We start from the raw sequence: 21,182 nt of genomic DNA on the forward strand, positions 1-21,182 counted from the left end.
TATGTATTTATTTACGTGGGTCACTGAATCTCACTCTAGAAACTATAAGAAAATATTTGTAATTGACCCCTTTTTATTTTTTTGTAATAGAACCTTTGCACCGCACAATTTATGAAGTTGAAAATTATGTTCACCTCTTTCCATAAAAGCATGCAATTATTCCCAACTCAAAAGTTGGTTGTATTTACCTTTGTTAATGTTGGTTTAATTTCATGTATCATTTGATAATCTTCTTATCATGATGGTAATCAGTACCATCATTGTAACTACATATATACTGTATATAAATAAGTAGTCTATGCCAAAACTAAAAGCATTAATCTTTTTGGGAATGTAGTTAATTTAAGAGCTATTTTCTGGGTCATTTTAATTTCGTTACTAATATGAAAGTATGATGTGGACTCATATGGTCACACATGTGGTGATCATATGTACTAACAAAATAATAATTTTGTTTTAATTACTGCAGCCATTATTATGCACTACTACGCGAAGCTTGTGCGTATTTATTTATACCAAAAAAATTATTAATCGAATAAATATGATTATATATTTAGATGTAAACTAACAGTAATGACGACTATATATTAATTGATTATGCAAAAATAATGAATTGCAGCAAATGAGATGGAGAAATGCACACGATTTTTTTTTTTCTGAGTTCATGTGTGCATATGGCTGTTAAGGACCTAAATCCCTAACGATCCGATAAAACGGGCAATAACGAGATAAAGATAATCCGGCGCCCGTGAGGGTCGGCGGAGATAAATATCTGGGCGGCTGTGCGCGGGTTCCAACCCGTCGGGCAACGACTACAGATCAGATATACGTTCCGGCTGTGCGCGGAGACCTTCCGTCGGGCAGCAGGTAGCGTAAGGAATTAGGGATTCAAAGAATCACACGTGGACTTGGCCAAAATAATATTGTATTTCATTGAATGATTAAAAAAGATAATAGTCTATCCTATTTATAATGCTACTGACTTAATGAACAAGAAAACAAAGATATAGAAAGAGATATGCTAAATCCCTATAATATCTAAACTAAATAATAATAATAATAATAACTAAACTAAATAATAATAATATAGGTTCGTATCAACTCCCCCACGGTTAAAATTCACCTTGTCCTCAAGGTGGGAACCACGAAGCAAAAAGGAGAGTTGAAAGCAGAAGCTTCGGCGAGGCAACTCCTCCTGGATCAAACACACACCGAACAGATGAACGTCTCCCTTCTTCACTTCCATAAAAAATCAACAAAGGAGACCCAACTTTGTCGGAAAAATTTCTTGCCAAATCGAAAAGCTTGTCCACGCCTCCCAGAATGCCCAAGCATGGCATGTCATTACTCGGAGGGATAAACCTTGCATCTTTGTCGAGCGATGTTGATCGATGATTCATACTTGGAACATCACCGACATTCTAATCCACATAGACACAAGCAATTACGGGCAAATCGGTGTAAGCACCATCTCCTTTCTTGCCCCAACAATTTCCAACAACATTTTTGGATGACACTTGAACAATATTGAGTGAGGCGATTATCTTCTCCACTTCACCAATAGAACCATCCTCCTCTTTATCTTCTAGCAATGTCTCCTCCTTTTCACCAATCTTCTCATCATATACCCCAACGAGCACTTGCGGTGACTTATTGTCGTTCATGACAATCCCTTTGTTCTTGACGAACTCTCCAGGGGACTCGTTGTTTGGAACATCAAGAGGAGCGCCATCATTGTGAGCGCCATCATTGTGAACATCGGTAATGTCATTGGGAACATCATCACCGAATACTATCGTGGGAGTATTATCAGTTTTCTCTTCGGCTAAATTCTCATCTTGAATGTTCTCCTCAAACTCCTCCCCATCATCCGCATAACAGAGAATGCGTTGTTTACACACATGTCCCATCACCCATTTCTCGGGACAGTGCCAGCAGAGACCCAACCTGGACCGTTCTGACTTCTCCGCCTGGGAGACCCGTATTAGCGGCAGGCGTGGTTGCTCCGGAGTTTGACTGGTCACACGTGCGGGCAGACTGTACAGGTCCCGCATTGGCTTTTCGGTGGAGTAGCGGGGCTGGTGGGAGGCGGGCTGGACTCGCGCTCTTACCTCCTCCCGAGGGCGAGGTCGATCCCAGCACGTCTCCGAGCGCCTGGCCCAGTCAACGGTCGGGTAGCCGCGGTCCTGCTGTTGCGCTGGTGGGTCCCAGCACGTTGGGCGGTGCCGCTGTGTTGCGGTTGTCGGGTAGCGATCAAACCCTAATTGGGTCTGATGATCTCCGCGATCAGATAGGTGGCCACCCCTCTCGACGTAGCCACCGCGGTGTCGGGGCCAGGCGTCTTGCACGCGATCGTGGTACCCGATGGGCTGGTATCTCGGCCGTGGGCGACGATCAGGTGGATCCAAGTGGTGTGAGACGTAGGGCGATTCTGGATCAGGCCACGACGGCGGACGGAGTACTTCCACGGGGCTGCTCGGAGGGTCCCAACTGGTTACACGGCGAGGTTGGGCCGGCTGGTAGGGACGGAATAGCTGTGTGGCCTGAGGGAAGTCGTATTGACGACGACGATAGCCGGAGTAGTCATATGACATGTTGACGAACTGAATCGTGGTTGCGGTAGAAATGGTGGTGATTTATTTAGGGATATGGATGAACGCAGACGGAGGATGCTGAGCTCTCAATGAAAGCACCAGTTGTTAAGGACCTAAATCCCTAACGATCCGATAAAACGGGCAATAACGAGATAAAGATAATCCGGCGCCCGTGAGGGTCGGCGGAGATAAAGATCTGGGCGGCTGTGCGCGGGTTCCAACCCGTCGGGCAACGACTACAGATCAGATATACGTTCCGGCTGTGCGCGGAGACCTTCCGTCGGGCAGCAGGTAGCGTAAGGAATTAGGGATTCAAAGAATCACACGTGGACTTGGCCAAAATAATATTGTATTTCATTGAATGATTAAAAAAGATAACAGTCTATCCTATTTATAATGCTACTGACCTAATGAACAAGAAAACAAAGATATAGAAAGAGATATGCTAAATCCCTATAATATCTAAACTAAATAATAATAATAATAATAACTAAACTAAATAATAATAATATAGGTTCGTATCAATGGCTTACTCCATTAATATACATAAATGCCATAAAATCCTCTGTGTGAGTGCATTTAGTAGCTTCATTATATTGAAAGTTAGTTGGTAGTTGGAAAATAATACTAGCAAATATTCTTTACTTTTAATTGGAATTCTAATTTAAATATGACTTTAAATTCTTATACCCAAAATTTTACAAACTCCAGCTTGTATAAATCATCTTGATCTTATAAAGTAGAAGTATTAATTTACAAAAACTCTATTTATTCTTAATATATACTCTCATGTCATGCAAAAGAAAAAAGAATTTGGAGTATTTAATTGTCTTTATTTATTTTAAGAAATTTAAGATTTGAAAATGTTAGACCATCCACAACGCGTCTCGCGCCGGGCTCGCGTCTCGTCTCGGAGAGACGAGACCCCCGCGAGACGCATTGCAGCGCCCATCTCGTCTCCAGCTCGCGACCGTCTCGTCGCGTAGCTCGTCTCGGAGAGACACGAGACGAGCTGTCTCGCCACGCGCCAGGGACACGTGGCACGTCCCCATGCGTGCGTGACGCCCACTCGCTGGCCCGCGAGTGGGCGTCGTCACTGATGACGCAATAATTCATTTTTTTTTTTAAAAATCGATTTTTAATAAATTTTTTTTTTTCAAACGGTAATATTACCGTTAAATATTTATTTTCATTTTTTAAATTTTTAATTTTTTTACTCTATAAATAATTCTATTCCATACTCAAACAAATGGATCCTTTTGAGCAAATGCGCCAATTAATGGAACAATCACTCGAAGAAGATCGACGACGAGAGGCGGAGGAAGCCGCACCACCCCCAAGACGCTCCCGGAAGTACATCAATCGGAACCGGGAGGAAGCCGCCGCACGGTTAGTACGCGACTACTTCTGCGATAACCCGATTTGCGGAGAAGATTAAATTATGTCATTTTTATTTTTTTAGAATTTTAATTATGTCTTCGTTTTTTTTTAATGTTAAGTTGTAATATTGTTTTAATTTTAATAAAGTGTGTTTGTTTAAATTGAATTGGGTTTTAAAAAAAATTATAAATTAAATTGAATGAATAGTAATTAAGAGACGGTATAGAGACGGTTAAGAGACGGAGCGTTGCAGGTTCCGTCTCTTAGTTAAGAGATGGAGGAAAAAAGGACAGTGGGGCCCTCAAATAGTGCTCAAATAGTAGTTAAGAGACGGTATAGAGACAGCGTTGTGGATGGCCTTAGAAGTCTCAATAGGTGATTGAGCCCCAAATATAGATATGTTTCCATAGTAGGAACAGTGTGAGCATAAAAATCCAAAGGCAAAAAAAGAAAGAAATAAAAATATGGAAAACCAAATTGCAAAAGCGACGGAAAAAGAAACTCCAAAAACAAAAAGAAACCACAAAACGAGAAAAGGAAAAGTAGAGAGAGATAGCAGAGAAAGGGATTTGAGAATGCAACAAATTCAGAGAGAGAAAGAGAGCGTGGTGGCCTTTTCTTTTTCTCTCCGACAGGAATCTTTTTAATTCCAAAGTTCCTTCATAATCCAAATTTCGAAATAAATTTAATTATCATTTTTAAATACTCCTACAAAAATTGGAGTATTATATTTGCCATTTTTTTTGGAAGTAATGAAGATGAAAATAAAGAGGAGTTTTTAAGTCACTTTAAAGCAATTGATGGACATTAGACACTGCGTACAGTACAAAAAATTAATAAACAATTAAACATGGTCTGACGGCAGTAATGTTTTCACACATATTAAACATTTATATATAATTTTGGGTAAATTGCTAAAAAAAAGTTATACAGTTCGGCTAAATTCTTGTTTTATTTCACATTTAAAAAAAATAGACAGAAAAAAACTATGAAGATTGGATTTATGTCAACTATCCATGGTGAAATATTCCAGTCTTTTTTACATGCTAGTCAAATATTCTCGCATACGTATGAATACACAACATTATTTAAATTCATCAATATCGACACCAACATTTGATTTTTTATTATCATATTAGATACAAATTCATCAGGAAATTTCACAATGTGATGATTAAGAATAAAACCAAATTTTATAGATTTCCAGGAGGATTTTGAAAGTTACGGACATATCTGAATTTATGATAAAATAAAATATTAATTCTAAAACATATGTAAGATTAGGTAAACAAAGTTTGTGATCAAATATACTCACTATCTATAATCTAGGATGTGATAAAATATACTATTTAATGAAGATTTGTAAACATTGTGATAAAAAATATTTTTGATCATGATAAGTAAATAAATATGAAAACACTGTGAATTATGAAAGATAAACATTAAATGATGTTAATTATGTTAATCGAATCAAAATGGTAATACTGTATCCAAAAGTTGTTCACATAATATATTTACCCTTACACTTTAAATTTAAAAGAATATTTACTGTCACATTTCTTTTAAATATTCCAACCCGATAGAACGATAATAGTTATTCGTGATGTAATAAATTTTTATTATTATTCGATTATATCCCTCTCTTTATATAGAGAGACGAGATACATATAGAATTACATTTCATGTGAGAATTGATGTTTATTTGTAAATTTCATTTGCACAATATTGAATGTCTTATGTATGCATCATTCTCCATTTACACTGATATGATTCGAACCAAATGTTTATCCGTGAATTTCATTTACGCAAAATTTAATGTCCTATATATAAAGTATAAACCGTTCTCAATTCTTATAAATATGGAGTATTCATATAAGTTAAGGTTACATTCAAACCATAATTATAATTTTCAAGAATTCAGTGACAAACAACGAAGCCCACACCTTCATTATAACAAACGCGTTACACAAATTGTTCAAAGCAATTTACTTCGATTACTACTAGTATTATGTTTGTCCATAAAAATAGTTTCTATCTTTTCATTTTCTTTGGCCGGTCCATTAAAATTAGTCTTACACTAAAAATGAAAAGTCACTCTCAATAGTACCTTTTTTTTCTCCTATATTTTATAAACTTTATCTATTTATCCATCTTACTTTACTTACTTTATCTACTTTTCTATAATATATTATTAATTTTGCATAAAATTATACGTCTATCAATGAAAACTAGTAGTATTATTTTTTATGGACGAATAGAGTACTTCTTTAGTTTTTGTAATTATCGAGCACAACAAAGCACACTTTTAAATCGAAGTGTTATACAAATTGTTCAATGTAATTTAATATCACATAGTATTACTACTACTTAATTACTAGAAGCTCAATTGAGTTACTCCCTCCGTCCCGTTTTAGCAGTCTCAGTTACTTTTGAACACTCATTTTGAAAAATGGTAATAAATAGTTAAAGTGGATAAATGGTAAAGTAAGAGTGTAGAGAATACTCTTATCTATATTATTCTCTATCTTACTTTACCATTTCTCTACTTTAATTATTTATTATTATTTTTATAAAATGAGTTCTCAAAAGTAACTGAGACTGCTAAAGTGAGACAGATGAAGTATTATATATTGATATCGGAATATTATTGGTCAATTCATGTCACGTTGTCGCATGCTTGATTTATAGAATGGTCGGCGCCTAATAATAAATTTCGACAAATCTTAGTATGCACACACGATTATGGACAAATTAATGATAGATGCTAATTAAATATTTATGTCATATTCAATTTTTTGAAGGCTAATAACATCGTCATCCGACTCGTCCGTTACGCAATAAAAGTGATAAATAACTAAATACTATACGTATACGATTAAAGATTAAAATTTTAAAACGCATAAATTCAATTCAGTGTTTTGTCAGGAATAATTATGTCTTAAATTTTCCTTTCTCTTCATAAAATCTCTATTTTATAAAAAATTTGATTTATGTTTATACGATACAAGATATACTTAACAAAAAAATATTAATTAAACATGATACATTCATAATTTCGGTCACCAAAATAAGACAAATAAGGCTGAAATACTACATTGGCCACTAGTAAGATTGTTGGTATAATAGACAAAACGATTTTCAATATAAAATTGATAGAATAAGAAAAATATAAAATATTATAATTGAGATATTAGTAAAAATTGAAATGCACCCGAGAAACTGAAATTAGAAGGTGAAGAAATAAAAAAAAAACATTAATATTTACCATGGGCGAAGTATCAATATTTTTGCAAATTTAAGGATTTTTTAGATGGTAACGTAGATGAGAGATCCGTCAACAACTAATATAGTTACTAGTACTAGTTTTTTTTTTCTTTTTTATAATATAACCCAAGACTTTTCAGATTATTATTCTTTATTAATTAATTATCTTTTTATTTTACTTTTATTAAATTTTGTACTTATTATTTTATGGACAAAGCTACACAAAACTATTTTTCTTTGTAATAAATATGCAGTCAATGAATGAATCAAATGCAAGAATTACTAATTTAAATGAGTGGAATTAATTAATCCAACAACACATGCATCGGAAAATTCAATGATGGAAGGGCAAAATGGTACTTTCCAGTGTGCCAACGGAAAAAAGTGGAAAAGTGGGAATTTAAAAAAGAAAGAGAAGTAAAAAACATTTCTCCTTCCCTTCGTCTTCTTTAATTCCTGTCTCCTCAATTTCTCTCTCTCTCTCTCTCTATCTCTCTCTCTCTCTCTCTCTCTCTCTCTCTCTCTCTCACACACACAGAGTCACCGATGAAGAAAGCTTCACATTGCGGAGCGCAATGTTGTTAATTGGCGGGGATACATGCTTCCAACGGTTATGAATCAGCCCAGTTCCGTAGACCCAACAGCGCCGCCGCCGCAGCCGCCGTCGCAGCCACCGCGATCCTCCTTCAGCTGCGACCGCCACCCCGCCGAGAACTTCACCGGCTTCTGCCCCATCTGCCTCTGCGAGCGCCTCACCACTCTCGACGGCAACTCCTCCGCCAACACCCCCTCCTCCTCCCGCCGCCCCTCCTCCGCCTCCGCCGCCATCAAAGCCCTCTTCTCCTCCTCCTCCGCCGCCGCTGCGAAACCCGCCGCCACCAGCAGCAGCAGCAGCTTATTCCCGCCTCAGAAGCCCTCGAAGACTTCCTTTTTCCCCGAGCTCCGCCGCACAAAGTCATTCTCGGCGTCCAAGAACGAAGCTTTGAGCCAATTCTTCGAGCCCCAGAGGAAATCTTGCGATGTTAGAGGGAGAAACACTCTCTGGTCTCTCTTCTCCCTCGACGACGGCGGCGCCTCCTCCAGCCAAAATCCCCCAAACGGCAAAAAAATCGGATCTTTAGCGGCGGAGAGGCCCGTTTTCGAGGAGACCGAGAACGACGACGATTTCCGTGACCCAGAAAATGCAGAAATTGATGAAATTGAAGAATCCCATTTGGAGAATTCAAGAAACGAAGTTGAATTCGAGGTAAATGAAGGCGAAATAGTTGAAGAAGAGAGTAATGTGAAGAAGATAAAGGAGCACATTGATCTCCACAGCCCAGAGAAGAAGAGCTCCGGCGGAGGCGGGTTTTGGGCGGCGGCCTCTGTTTTCAGCAAGAAATGGCACAAATGGCGGCGAAAGCAGAAGATGAAGAAGGAAAACAATCCCACATTGCCTGTGGAGAAGCCCATTTCTCGGCAGTATAGAGAGACACAGTCTGAGATTGCTGACTACGGCTTCGGCCGGAGATCCTGCGATACCGATCCTCGATTCTCCCTCGATGCCGGGAGGATGAGCTTCGACGATGCAAGATATTCCTTTGATGAGCCCCGAGCTTCATGGGATGGTTACTTGATTGGCAGAAGCTTTCCAAGAATGGCACCAATGGTCTCTGTGATGGAGGATGCTCCGGCCGTGCCCGTTTCACGGCCGGATATGCAGATTCCGGTGGAGGAGCCACCGGTGGTGCATTGTGTGAATGAGGGTGGTGTTGAGGTTGTTCCTGGTGGGACACTGCAGACTAGGGAATATTACTCGGATTCGTCCTCTCGGAGGAGGAAGAGTCTTGATAGGTCGAGTTCGATTAGGAAGGCTGCAGCCTCTGTTGTGGCTGAGATTGATGAGCTTAAGATGATGTCCCATGCCAAGGTCTCGCCCACAACTGCAGATTACTCTAATCCTGCCAAAGTTGTGGTGGAGAGGGAGAGAGAGAGAGACTTGCTAAAAGACTCGAGTTTGCAGCATTTTGATGGTGTAGAGAGTAGTGAATTGGGTAGTGGTTATAGGGATTGTAGCAATTCTTTGATAGGGGGTGAGAGGAAGGAGGCGAAGAAGTCGTCGTCTAGGAGGTGGAGTTGGAGGATTTGGGGATTCATACATAGGCGTGGTGGTGGCGCGAGCAAGGATGGGGACGAGGAGGACAAGTATAGCAGGGTGAACGGGGTGGAGAGGTCGTTGTCTGTGTCGTGGCAGGACTTGAGGGGCGTGGAGAACAGGGATGTCGGGGGCCGGTTGAATATAAACATGTTTAGGAGCAATAGCAGTGTGAGTATGAGGCATGGTGGATCGCTTGGTGCGAGTATGAGGAAGCCTTCGGGGAGGAGTGGCAGGGACGGGTTTTCGTTTGAGAGGAACCGGAGTGTTAGGAGTTCGCCTCCTAGCCATGTGGATAATGGCCTCTTGCGTTTCTACTTAACCCCTATGAGGAGGCGAGGGGGCGGAGGTGCGGGTGGCCTTGGTAAAATCAAGGCCAACGGCTCGAGCTCTGTTGCACGGAGCGTGCTGAGGTTGTATTGAGGTCTTAACTTTGATGCATTTGTTGCTTGATCACATCTGCAACTGCTTGGTTTAGTTCTTGTATTGCAATGCATTTGTATCTTTTCATTGGGGTATACTGTTATTGGAATTTCAATAATGAGAAATTTCTTTTCGTGTTTTCAATAATTCGATTGGTCAAAATTTGTCACATACCCTCCCTATTTGCAAGAATGTTAGGCACAAATTTTGTAGATAAATAAGGTCACATGATGTTCAAACAGTCTACTATCAAGAAATCCATTACTACAATAGGCAAAGAACAAGAGAGAAGAGGGCTCACTGCTGCAGAGCCGGCGACGGCGATCCGGCCACCTTCTTGTAAGTGTACCACCTCGCAACCACCAGGTAGGCCAAGAAATTCACAAAGCTAAGGAGTGCTAGCAGCCAGAAGAAGTAATCGAGATGGCCCCGGTTCAGATTATCCGGGATCCATCCCAGTCGACCATCTCGGGTGGTCACCTCAGTCACCACCGTGACTAAAAACGTGCACAGATAGTTCCCGAGGGCTATGGTGGTGAGGCACAGAGCGGAGCACAAGCTTCTCATCGCATCGGGGGCTTGGTCATAGTAGAATTCGATTTGCCCTACGAATGTGAAGACTTCGGCACATCCAACAAGGAAATACTGAGGAACCTGCCAAAAGATCGAGATAGGAATGGTCTCTTGGTCGTAAAGGTGGTGGATCCTCACGTAGCGTAACCTGTAGACCTCGAGCCCACCGGCCACAACCATCGCGAGGATTGAGATCACAAGCCCGATTCCCATCCTCTGGAGCTGCGTGAACCCCCTCTCGTGCTTTGTGTAGCGCCTGACAGCACGTAGGAGGACGAGATCGTAGGCGAGGGTGCAGACTATCACACTGATTGTGTCAAATAGAGAAAGTGAGGCTGAAGGGATCTTGAAATTAGGCCCCATGTGTTGATCCATTGTGCTCCCTTGTAACACAAACATTGTGCTCATTTGGCTGTAAACCGCTGAAAAAACAATGCCCGTGGCCCACACGGGTAGTAGTCGGACTAGTGACTTGAGCTCCTCGACCTGCGTGATCGTGCACAGATGCCATACGGCCGAGCCCTCTTTTAGGTCAACATCTTCTATCGTCTTCACAGCCGCCTTGTCTAAGAACCTGTCAAAGGTTCATGTAATGTGCTACTAGTATATATAATCGGTAATCGTGTAATTGCGTAAAATGCAAATGAAAATGAAAATGAAAATGAAATAAAAATGAATATTTACTTGAATTTGTCGGTATGTTGGAGTTTCCTACTCCCCTTGATGTTTGACTCTTCCACGTCAGAAGTCTCGTGGAGGAGTGAAACATCGGACGGGACATTGACGCGCAATTTTCTGACGGATGCAACCAAAACCTGCGCGATACGGACGAGGGGGCTTCCCCCGGCCCTCTGGACGCGGTAAAGGCGGCTCCCGACAAAGAATGCGGCAACGGCGAGGGCCATAGCGGCGGCGGGTATCCCGAAACCCCAACCCCACCCCACATTCATTTGTATCCAAACAAGGACCGATGAAGCAATAAAGGCGCCAACGTTTATCGAGAGATAGAACCAATTGAAGAAGGAGCTCTTCCTCTTCTTCTCGTTCTCATCGTTTTCGTCGAATTGGTCGGCCCCGAACGAGGAGACACACGGCTTGATCCCACCGGTACCCAATGCAATCAAGTACAACGCCACAAAGAAAGTGGCTGATTGCGCCTGCGTCGGGTGGCAGACACCCGATGCTTCGCACTCGGGCTTTAAACCACCGACCGAGGCGGATAAAGTCAAGAGTGCCATTCCCTACATAAATGAAAAACCATGATATTTTATACTAATGAATGTAGTAAAATAAAGGGAAGAAAAGTTGTAAGAACTTGCAAGGACATAGATGGAGCTAAAGGTGGCAATGGTGTAAAATCTGCCGAGGTAAGAATCAGCTAAGAAGGCGCCGATTAGCGGCGTAATGTAGCAAGTTCCCGACCAAGTTGTGACGTTCGACGCGGTAACGTTGTCTTGGTTAAGACGAATTTTCAGATAGTTCACCAAATTGGTGCTCATGCCATAGTAGGCCAATCGCTCACAACACTCAGTTACTGCAAAATTTCATATAATTAAATTGAATGAAACAATTTTACTTAGACAAAATGGTTCAATTTGATATAGGAAAATAAATATAAATCACCAAGAATAAAGCGGCAAGCCTTCCAATTTCCAGTTTTCTCTTTGTTAGCAGGCCTTTTGTAGATATCCCTTGTTCCATCGCTCGTGTATGTGTTATCTTCATCCATCTCTTACTGAAAAAGGGTGAAATTCGAGAAATTAATAAATTCAATTTCGTTTAAATATCAAAGTTAGCATCGAAAGAGCAATACAAAAAAACAAAAACAAAAAGGAACTCACTTATCTCGTTTAGTAGAGATGTTGATCAGTAAACAACACAATTTCCTTCAACTCAACAATGGAAGAGGAATCTAATCTAATCTAATCTAATCTAATCTAATCTAATAATCATAAAAAGCAAGAACCAATGGCAAAATAACCAAAGTCTTAAAATGCAATGACTCTCCAGGAGCACTCTTCATTGTAAAATCAATCAAAAGAATGATGATGACAAACCTGATTGACTGATGATAGCGAATTGTAATCACAAGTAATTATCGAAGCAAAAACAAAAATGTAAGGAAAAACAAACCTTAAAAAAGGGTGATTTTGATTTGGACTGAAACAGAATATCTCAGTTGTCAGCGCAACCTAGATTGTGATTCGATAGAATCTACCTATTTAGGAACAACAATATATATTTATATAAAATTTCATGGCCCAAGCCCATCAGATTATCATTATTACTAATTTCACAATAATTTGTTTGGTCCTACTCCATAGATTAAATCAGAATAGTATGATTAAGTTCTGAATAATTTTGGATACGGTTAACTGTATCGAAACGATAAGCAGGCTACAAATAAGGAATGTCAACGATAAGTCAAAATAAGGCCGATTTATTCATTTATTTATTTTTTCCTAGCTGTTGAAGGGATTAGGGATGTCAATTTAGCCCGCAACCCATGGGCTGGCCCGAATAGCCCGCCAAATTTATAGGGTTAGGGCTGAAAATTTTCAGCCCGATAAAATTACAGCCCGATTAGCCCGCACCCGACTAACCCGCAACCCGTTAGGGCCAGACCCGAAAACCCGATAAAATTTCTATTGTTCTATTTGTTTGACTCTAATTCGACACTTCATTGATTATTTTATAATATAGATTACTGAAAAAATAATTTTCCATTTTATATATTAAATATATAAATTATATATTAAGTTTTTATTAATATAATAATAAATAAATGAATTAGAAACTTCAAATTCACTAAAAATATATATTTAAATTTCTAAACATGCTTTAAAATTTCTTGATGTTTATGTTTTATTTTGAAAAAATCTCAAATATTAGTATTTGATCATATTTATGTTTGAGTTTAAGCATATATCTCAAATTTATCATAATTAAATATTTTACATTTTATAAATATAACTAATTTTCACCATTATTTATTGGATTGATCGCATGTTAATTTTATTGGTAGCAACCCGATTAACCCGATGGGCTAACCCGAAACCCGAGCCTTTAGGGTTAGGGTTGAACTTTTATAACCCGAAAAAATCACAACCCGATTAGCCCGCACCCGATTGACCCGCAACCCGAATAGGGTTGGCCCGAAACCCGGTGGGCTGGCCCGATTGACATCCCTAGAAGGGATCAACACTCTTCTCCAATTTTATTTTTTTCCTTTAATATCTTTCATCTACAAATAATTCATTTCCTTCGTTTAATTCATTGTACCTCTACATTACAATCTTCATAATTTCCGACTAATTCAACCAGTTTCGAAACGAAATCATTAAAATCAATTAATGTATGCACTGTTGAATTCGTAAATAACTTTAATTTCTTTTAGTTTATATTTGTTTTGAAAAATATGAAATGGGAAAAATGAATAGTAGAAGTGAAGTGTATCATAGATTCATAGTGCTCTGCTCATAGATTGTAATATATACAAGTATTTAGTTACAGTATTTAAATGTAATTGTGAAACCTATACATAAGGTAAAACATGTAGTTCTTGAAAAGAAAATTCTGCAAAAATTATACTCCCTTCATCCGCTAAAAATAGATACATTTGAAATGCACAAATTTTAATACAAAATTGATAAAGTATGAGAGAGATTAAAAATAATGTGTTAGTGGTAAATGGATAACACCTCATTATATAGAAAGAGATTTTCTAAAAATAAAGTTTTTATTTTTAGAGGACGGATCAAAAAGAAAATAATTTATATTCTCACGGATGGAGGGGACTAGTCCATTTTTCTTGATTTCCAAAGTTGGTGTCTATAAGTTTGCACGTAGCTTAAGGTCCACACTGTTGGAGAATTGCTGAATCCAATTTAAATATACTCCTATGCCCAAACATGGGATGGTATCAATGTAACTACATAATTTTATTAGAATTTCTACGACAGTAATTCAAGATTTAAAAAAAAAATATTGCATTAGTAAAATGATGTCGACTACAATGCATGCTTCTAATTTTCGCCAACATTTAACTTGTGAAAAATTATAATAATAGTATGTATTTATTCAAAACTTTCAAATTTCATGTGCAAAATTACACTACATCAAATATGTGTATATTAAATTAGAAAAACGCCTATAACCCAGTTTAAAATAATATTGGGATCCTTGACAAAATCAATAGGCATAACTGAAAGGTTTGAAATTTTTTAATAACGTTCAATGTACATAACATGCACTAGTAAAATTAAAGAAATATGGGAAAGAATGAGATGGATAACCTAAACAAACACCCAGACACCTAATTTTTTTTGCTTACACATTATAATATTTCTTTGAAAGCTACCAAAAATTAAGTTCCATCGAAACTAGAAAGTGGGAAGGTGCACCCAAATTTTCAACAGCGAAGCTAATTGGTTGTAACCATCATGAAATAAAGTAACGCATCGCTTTGGATTATTTAATTTACATTCATTTTTCTATTTTAAAACATATACCATTTCACTAATGCATATATAGTTATTTACAATTATAGTTAGTAACCGACAATTTATCATATTATAGTTTTGATGCTAATCATACTACTGCATAATGTAAATTCTTGCAAAACTCAGTAAACTTGGCCTACATATTTTGTAAACTCTTATATTCATGAGATTGTATTAATTATAAGTTGGAATTTGCATAATTGTTTTAACATATTATATAGTACACACATAGTGGTATTAAATAAAGAGATGCAGCATTATATACGTGTATATGTATGCATAAATCATGGAATTTAATTAATATATATAGACCATATTAATTAATTAGGACAAATTTTTAAATAAATTACCAATGATTGTAAAATTTTGGTTCATTCCACACCTTCAATAATTGAATTATAAATCACGACGTTAGTAATTTTTGCAATTATTTCATTTATCACTTTTCCGGTGAAATATATGATGATGTGACAACCAGTTGAATTATAAATCACGAAGTATGTAATTTTTTTGCAGTTATTCCATCTACCACTTTCCCGGTGAAATATATGATGATGTGACATTCAATTAGATTATAGAAGTTTGTAATTTTTGCAATTACTCCACCTATCATTTTTCTGGTAAAATATATGATGATGTGACAATCCGGCCTAAATACATGAAAATGTTATGGCTATGCTATGTTAGAAATGTTAATTATCTTCCTCAAATTTGAAGTAGTATTACATTTGACTGAAAAAGTGACCAATGGAATAATTGCAAATTTCATAATTTATGATTCCGTTTTTGAAAAGCATGGGACAATCCAAAAGTTTGACTATTTTTTATGATTTATTTCACAATTTTCTCTATCAATACTGTTTTATATACTAGGGCTGGTTAAGTGAGTATATACTCATAAAACTATTAATTATATATAGGGTGGCATATTATGTTATACACACATGCATAAAATATTAGTTAGAGTGCCATTGAATTCTAGAATGTTTGTCACGGTTGGACCAAGAATTAGGACAAATGTATGCTTTTTGATGGTAAGAAGTAGTGTTTTCCAAATTAGCTGAAAACAATGTAGCAAGACTTGTAATTAAGACTAAGTTGTTCGTTACCAAATGGAACCACAATTTGGCACGATAGCGCTTTACTCATTTTCAGCTATTCAAATATACGCTAAAGGAATCTTCCAACTACGCTTTCTTCTAAGCAAACTTTGATAGTAGCACTCTCCATTTATTATATACTCCTATTGCTTTGTAAATTACCATTAGTTTTTATAGTGGATGACACGAGTTTTATGTAAAATTAGTAAAATACAAAAAATAGAAAAATAGAGTAAATACAAGATCATCTTATTAGAGAAAGAAACCTACCAAATGAAAAAAAAAACGGATAACTTTATGGATGATTCAAAATGAAAAAACAGAATGTATTGTTACTTTCATCAATATTCTATGCATCTTACATTAGATCATAATCACATTCCATTTTGAATGAAGCCTATATGAACTATGATGTGTAGTACCTCATTCTAAATTTAATTTGGTTAATTGATTAATTAGTCTGCAAAATAAATAATACTAGAAGTTTTCATTACATTAATGTATTTTGTGTGATATTAGAAATTGGTTGATAATTAAATTTGTTTTCAATACAGAGATGTTTTGCTTTTTCGGAAGGAAGGAATACTAGCTAGCTTTTTAACATTACTCTTATTCAGCATGTGCAGCTGTCATATCAGTTGAATTGATAATCCACAATTAATGATAATCACTAAATTTCAAAACCTTAGTCATTATTAATTTGCTAAACCATTTTCCAGTTGTCTAATATAACTATATTAAGTAAAGACTAGAAAATAGTAGTAGCATATTGCATAGATCATGAGATTTTATATATATATCAAATACTCCATTAAATATCACACCTGCAATTTGTTTCTTGGGTTAAATTGTTGGCAACAAAGCTTAGTTTCCAATTTTAATAACAAAAAGTTGCATTTGCAATATTAATTTTATGTATATATTTCCAATTACCAGATTCCCAATTAATTTAATTACAACTTTGCATGTTTTGTAGTACATTTTAAACGATACCATTTTCCCAATTAACGATTACAAAAATGTTTGTTCTATTTTCTACAAGTAATATTTCTGTATTTTCTACAAGTATTTGGTTGAGTGTGTTCGGCCTGCAACTTAATTTCGAGATAGTGTGTTATGCATGATAATTTTAATTTTTGAGGTCTTCCTCTGTGACAAATTTACACTTGGATATGTGTGTATATTTGATCTATACGTATTCAAGAAGAAATGGGATCCATATATATTTTTTTCTTTAAATTGAAAATTAAAAAAAGATTAATTAACCTAACTGTCAATTATTAATTGAAAATTGCTGAACCGATCAAAATTATAAACTCTGATGATTAGTAAACCGTAATTAAAACAATCATAGTATGCATAAAACATAGTACTACTATAAATAAAATTATACTCCCTCCGTCCCGCACTACTCGCACTTATTTCCTTTTTGGGCGTCCCAAGTTACTTGCACTCTTTCCATTTTTAGTAAAAAAATTTCACCTACAGCCGTCATTTTTGACTTTCCTATACACTAATTCCTTAATCTCCGAGCCGAAAAGGAAATGAGCGAGTAGCCCGGGACGGAGGGAGTAGTAATGATAAATTTAAATTTGTTGTACGATCCGCTGACTACCCATCAAATCAAAACTGACTAAATTGGTTGTTAATGTTGTTCCCATTGATCTTTTTGTCCCAAAAAAATTGCACTCTATCCTTTTTTTTTTAATTTATTCCATAAAAATATACATTTTCTAATTTTAGAAAGTCTTTTCATTTTAATTTAATAAATAAAGCATGACCAATTCTCCATTAAAATATTGTAATTATTTTTTTTAATTTTTCTCTTACTTTTTAAATATGCATTAAAATAACCATATGCAGTACCTCTTACATTTTGTGTTTACCTCATTCACACTCGATTTTTAATTTTTTCATCACTTATCCTGTTATCCAACACCAGTATCCATCTCCACTTAAAATGAATCTCCTAAAAATTTTCTTAAAAATCTATCCTACCTTCTACATTACACTCTTTTTTTTTACTTTACTTGACAAATAAACATAAATTTAAAAGTTGCACAGTATACAACTTAAATTCTGCACTACACTTTTTTTTTCTAGACTACACTCTTACTTCGTAGATAGAGGGGTATACGAAGAAAGTAAGTTTGAAATAAACAATTACTAATTATTTCAATTTTAATAAATTACCTATTTATGTTTATATATTTTTATCTTTGGACATGTTTTTTTCTTAACTTTTCTTCTTCCTTCTTCTTGGTTTCCCTTTTCCTTTTGTTTTCACATTTCTGGTATAGAATGTGTGTATAGTGTGTGTGAGAGAGGGATAGAATAGCTTAGAATTGGGAAAGAGAGGCTTATGAGTGAAGGATTTATGGTTTCACCTAACGAAGTAACAAGGACGTCATGGCTGCAACTGAGCTTTCTCATCACCTATATATTTCCTCCTTCTCTTTTCTCATTCCTATCCCACTACCATCTTCTTTCCCACTTTCAACAAATCTTCACTTCACTTTCACACACACTCAGTGTGTGAACATAAAAAATGGATTCTCATTCTTGGATGATTAGGGTTTTCATCCTCCTATCTTGCTTCTCTCCTATGATGGTTGAATCCAGAGTTCGTCATTACAAGTTCAATGTAAGTCTTCCACTTTCAACCATATCTTTATCATCCTATGAAACTATTTTTTTCAAAAATGTTACTACAAAGTTACTATTTCATATTGTATTGTAAGAAACAGTAAAACAGCTACGGACGACAGTTAATTTGTGTTTCTAAATGTATTATTCACGTGTCAAAAAAAGCTCATCGGTCTCTTAGTAATTTGATCACTTTTCTAACATGTTCGGATCATATGACGAAATCGGCAGCATGTAGTCTCTAAATCTGGACAATGATTACATTCCTAATCGCTCTCAAATTAATTCCAGTTGTTGGCCTACATTTCAAACTAATTTTGGTAACTAGTCAAATTACAAACCAATGGGAGGTTCAACCATATTTGTAACGTAATCTATCAATTAACGAATACTCCATATTTTGATTAACAAAATATGGAGTAATAAAGTTGAGATGTTAATCTGTCGTTTATGTGACAGGTGGTGATGAAAAATACAAGTCGCTTGTGCTCAACGAAACCAATTGTTACAGTAAATGGAAACTTTCCAGGACCAACTCTATATGCTAGAGAAGACGACACCGTTTTGGTCAAGGTTGTCAACCATGTCAAGTACAATGTCTCCATCCACTGGTAAGCCATTTAAATAACTTGACACAAACTAAATTTTTGTTTACTACTCCAATAGTATGAACAATTATTGTTGGCGATGATGAATTAGGCACGGAATCCGGCAGCTTCGCACCGGGTGGGCTGATGGTCCAGCATATATCACCCAGTGTCCGATCCAGCCGGGGCAGAGTTATGTCTACAACTTCACCATCACTGGCCAGAGAGGCACACTCTTGTGGCATGCTCACATTCTGTGGCTGAGGGCCACCGTGCACGGTGCCATCGTCATCTTGCCTAAGCTCGGCGTCCCTTACCCTTTCCCCAAACCCGACCACGAACGAGTCATCGTTCTAGGTTAGCTCGAAACTTATATGGAGTAGTACATTATTTAATAGTTCTGATTTTCTATTTTGGTCTATTCTATTTGAAATATTTTATCCACTTTTTAAAATTAAAAGTCGTGTCGCTTCATTAGCTGAATGGTGGAAATCCGACACGGAAGATGTGATCAACGAGGCGATGAAGTCCGGGCTCGCCCCGAATGTCTCAGATGCCCACACTATCAACGGGTACCCGGGAGGCAGCCCTAATTGTTCCTCCACAGGTAACAACAACTTAGATATGATATGACTTATTATAACAACATGAAGATGGAGATTGGATTTAACATAATAATGCTTTGGTACAAATAGATGGCTACCAACTGGACGTGACACCGGGAAAGTCATACCTACTCCGCCTAATCAACGCTGCCCTGAATGAAGAGCTCTTCTTCAAGATCGCCGGTCACAAATTCACGGTGGTCGAGGTCGACGCCACCTACGTAAAGCCCTTCACGACCGACACGGTGGTGATCGCCCCGGGCCAAACCACCAACGTCGTCCTAACGGCTAGCAAGCGCGCCGGGAAGTTCGCCATCGCGGCCTCCACCTTCATGGACACTCCCGTGGTGGCGATCGACAACCTCACCGCCACCGCGACGCTGCACTACTCCGGCACGTTGTCGGCCACACCCACAGCCGTCGCCGCCGTCCCCGCGCGCAACGCGACCCCGGTGGCCGACACGTTCTCCAACTCCCTCCGCAGCCTCAACTCCAAGGCCTTCCCAGCAAAAGTCCCAAAAACGGTTGACCGGTCGCTGCTGTTCGCGGTGGGGCTCGGGATCAACCCGTGCCCCACGTGCAGAGCAGCGAACGGGAGCCGGGTAGTGGCGAGCGTCAACAACATCACATTCGTCATGCCAACAACCGCCTTGCTACAAGCGCACTTGTTCAACATTAAAGGAGTCTACACAACCGACTTCCCTGGGAATCCGCCCACGCCTTTCAACTACACCGGCGCTCCGCCGCAAAACATGGCCACCGTATCTGCCACGAAGGTGTACCGCCTGCCGTTCAACGCCACCGTCCAGGTGGTTTTGCAGGACACCGGGATAATCGCGCCGGAGAACCACCCGGTCCATCTCCATGGATTCAATTTCTTCGTCGTCGGAAAAGGATCCGGTAATTTCAACCCCAAAACGGATCCGAAAAGGTTCAACCTCGTCGATCCGGTCGAGAGGAACACGGTGGGAGTGCCGTCCGGTGGGTGGGTGGCAATCCGGTTCACCGCCGACAATCCCGGTAAATATATTTTGTGATGATTATATTATGATATGAATAGTATAGTTAACGATTGAAATTGGACAGGTGTGTGGTTCATGCATTGCCACTTGGAAGTGCACACCACTTGGGGCCTGAAAATGGCGTTCCAAGTGGACGATGGAAAGGGCAAAAATCAGTCAGTTTTGCCGCCGCCTAAAGATTTGCCCAACTGCTGAAAATTTTGTTTGTTTGTTTGTTTGTTGAGTGAAAATAATTTGCTCCACTTAATTGTACCCTCAATAATTATCTATACTTTCACTTCCTATTCTCATATTCTTTTCATTCCAATTTTTTAATATACAACCCTTTTTTTATCTTCTCTTATATATTCAC

General features: G+C 37.9%; 3 protein-coding genes across 4 annotated transcripts; 2 read left to right on the plus strand and 1 right to left on the minus strand.

Moving 5' to 3' along the window:
- Positions 1-7,686: 7,686 nt before the first annotated feature.
- Positions 7,687-9,942, plus strand: LOC121785054 (protein OCTOPUS-like). Its single transcript, XM_042183397.1, has one exon. It carries the CDS (start codon positions 7,837-7,839, stop codon positions 9,793-9,795), a length of 1,959 nt encoding a protein of 652 aa, XP_042039331.1. The 5' UTR covers positions 7,687-7,836; the 3' UTR covers positions 9,796-9,942.
- A 47-nt stretch (positions 9,943-9,989) lies between these two features.
- On the minus strand, positions 9,990-12,570 carry LOC121785064 (protein NRT1/ PTR FAMILY 8.1-like). 2 transcript variants are annotated; one of them, XM_042183407.1, is made up of 5 exons: positions 12,502-12,570; positions 11,992-12,103; positions 11,694-11,902; positions 11,053-11,609; positions 9,990-10,942 (listed from the first exon to the last, which is right to left on the minus strand). In XM_042183407.1, the coding sequence occupies exons 2-5, from the start codon at positions 12,095-12,097 to the stop codon at positions 10,093-10,095; spliced, it is 1,722 nt and encodes a 573-aa protein (XP_042039341.1). In that variant the 5' UTR covers positions 12,098-12,103; positions 12,502-12,570; the 3' UTR covers positions 9,990-10,092. The 2 variants fall into 2 exon arrangements, with proteins under 2 accessions (XP_042039341.1, XP_042039340.1); XM_042183406.1 differs by having other exon boundaries at positions 11,688-11,902.
- Positions 12,571-18,449: 5,879 nt separating this feature from the next.
- LOC121785077 (laccase-4-like) lies at positions 18,450-21,163 on the plus strand. Its single transcript, XM_042183419.1, has 6 exons — positions 18,450-18,614; positions 19,076-19,227; positions 19,316-19,560; positions 19,682-19,810; positions 19,899-20,828; positions 20,895-21,163. Exons 1-6 carry the CDS (start codon positions 18,519-18,521, stop codon positions 21,023-21,025), a joined length of 1,683 nt encoding a protein of 560 aa, XP_042039353.1. The 5' UTR covers positions 18,450-18,518; the 3' UTR covers positions 21,026-21,163.
- The last annotated feature ends 19 nt before the right edge of the window (positions 21,164-21,182 follow it).

Source organism: Salvia splendens, chromosome 2 (genome assembly GCF_004379255.2).
Source record: "Salvia splendens isolate huo1 chromosome 2, SspV2, whole genome shotgun sequence".
NCBI lineage: Eukaryota > Viridiplantae > Streptophyta > Magnoliopsida > Lamiales > Lamiaceae > Salvia > Salvia splendens.

Bases quoted from the DNA above. Each gene is read 5' to 3' on its own strand.
- LOC121785054 (XM_042183397.1), top strand. From the start codon at position 7,837: ATGCTTCCAACGGTTATGAATCAGCCCAGTTCCGTAGACCCAACAGCG.
- LOC121785064 (XM_042183406.1), bottom strand. From the start codon at position 12,097: ATGGATGAAGATAACACATACACGAGCGATGGAACAAGGGATATCTAC. The intron at 11,903-11,991 runs GTGATTTATATT...GAAATTTTGCAG, and splicing joins GGCTTGCCGCTTTATTCTTG to TAACTGAGTGTTGTGAGCGA. The intron at 11,610-11,687 runs GCAAGTTCTTAC...TCATTTATGTAG, and splicing joins TTAGCTCCATCTATGTCCTT to GGAATGGCACTCTTGACTTT.
- LOC121785077 (XM_042183419.1), top strand. From the start codon at position 18,519: ATGGATTCTCATTCTTGGATGATTAGGGTTTTCATCCTCCTATCTTGC. The intron at 19,228-19,315 runs GTAAGCCATTTA...ATGATGAATTAG, and splicing joins TACAATGTCTCCATCCACTG to GCACGGAATCCGGCAGCTTC. The intron at 20,829-20,894 runs GTAAATATATTT...GAAATTGGACAG, and splicing joins GTTCACCGCCGACAATCCCG to GTGTGTGGTTCATGCATTGC.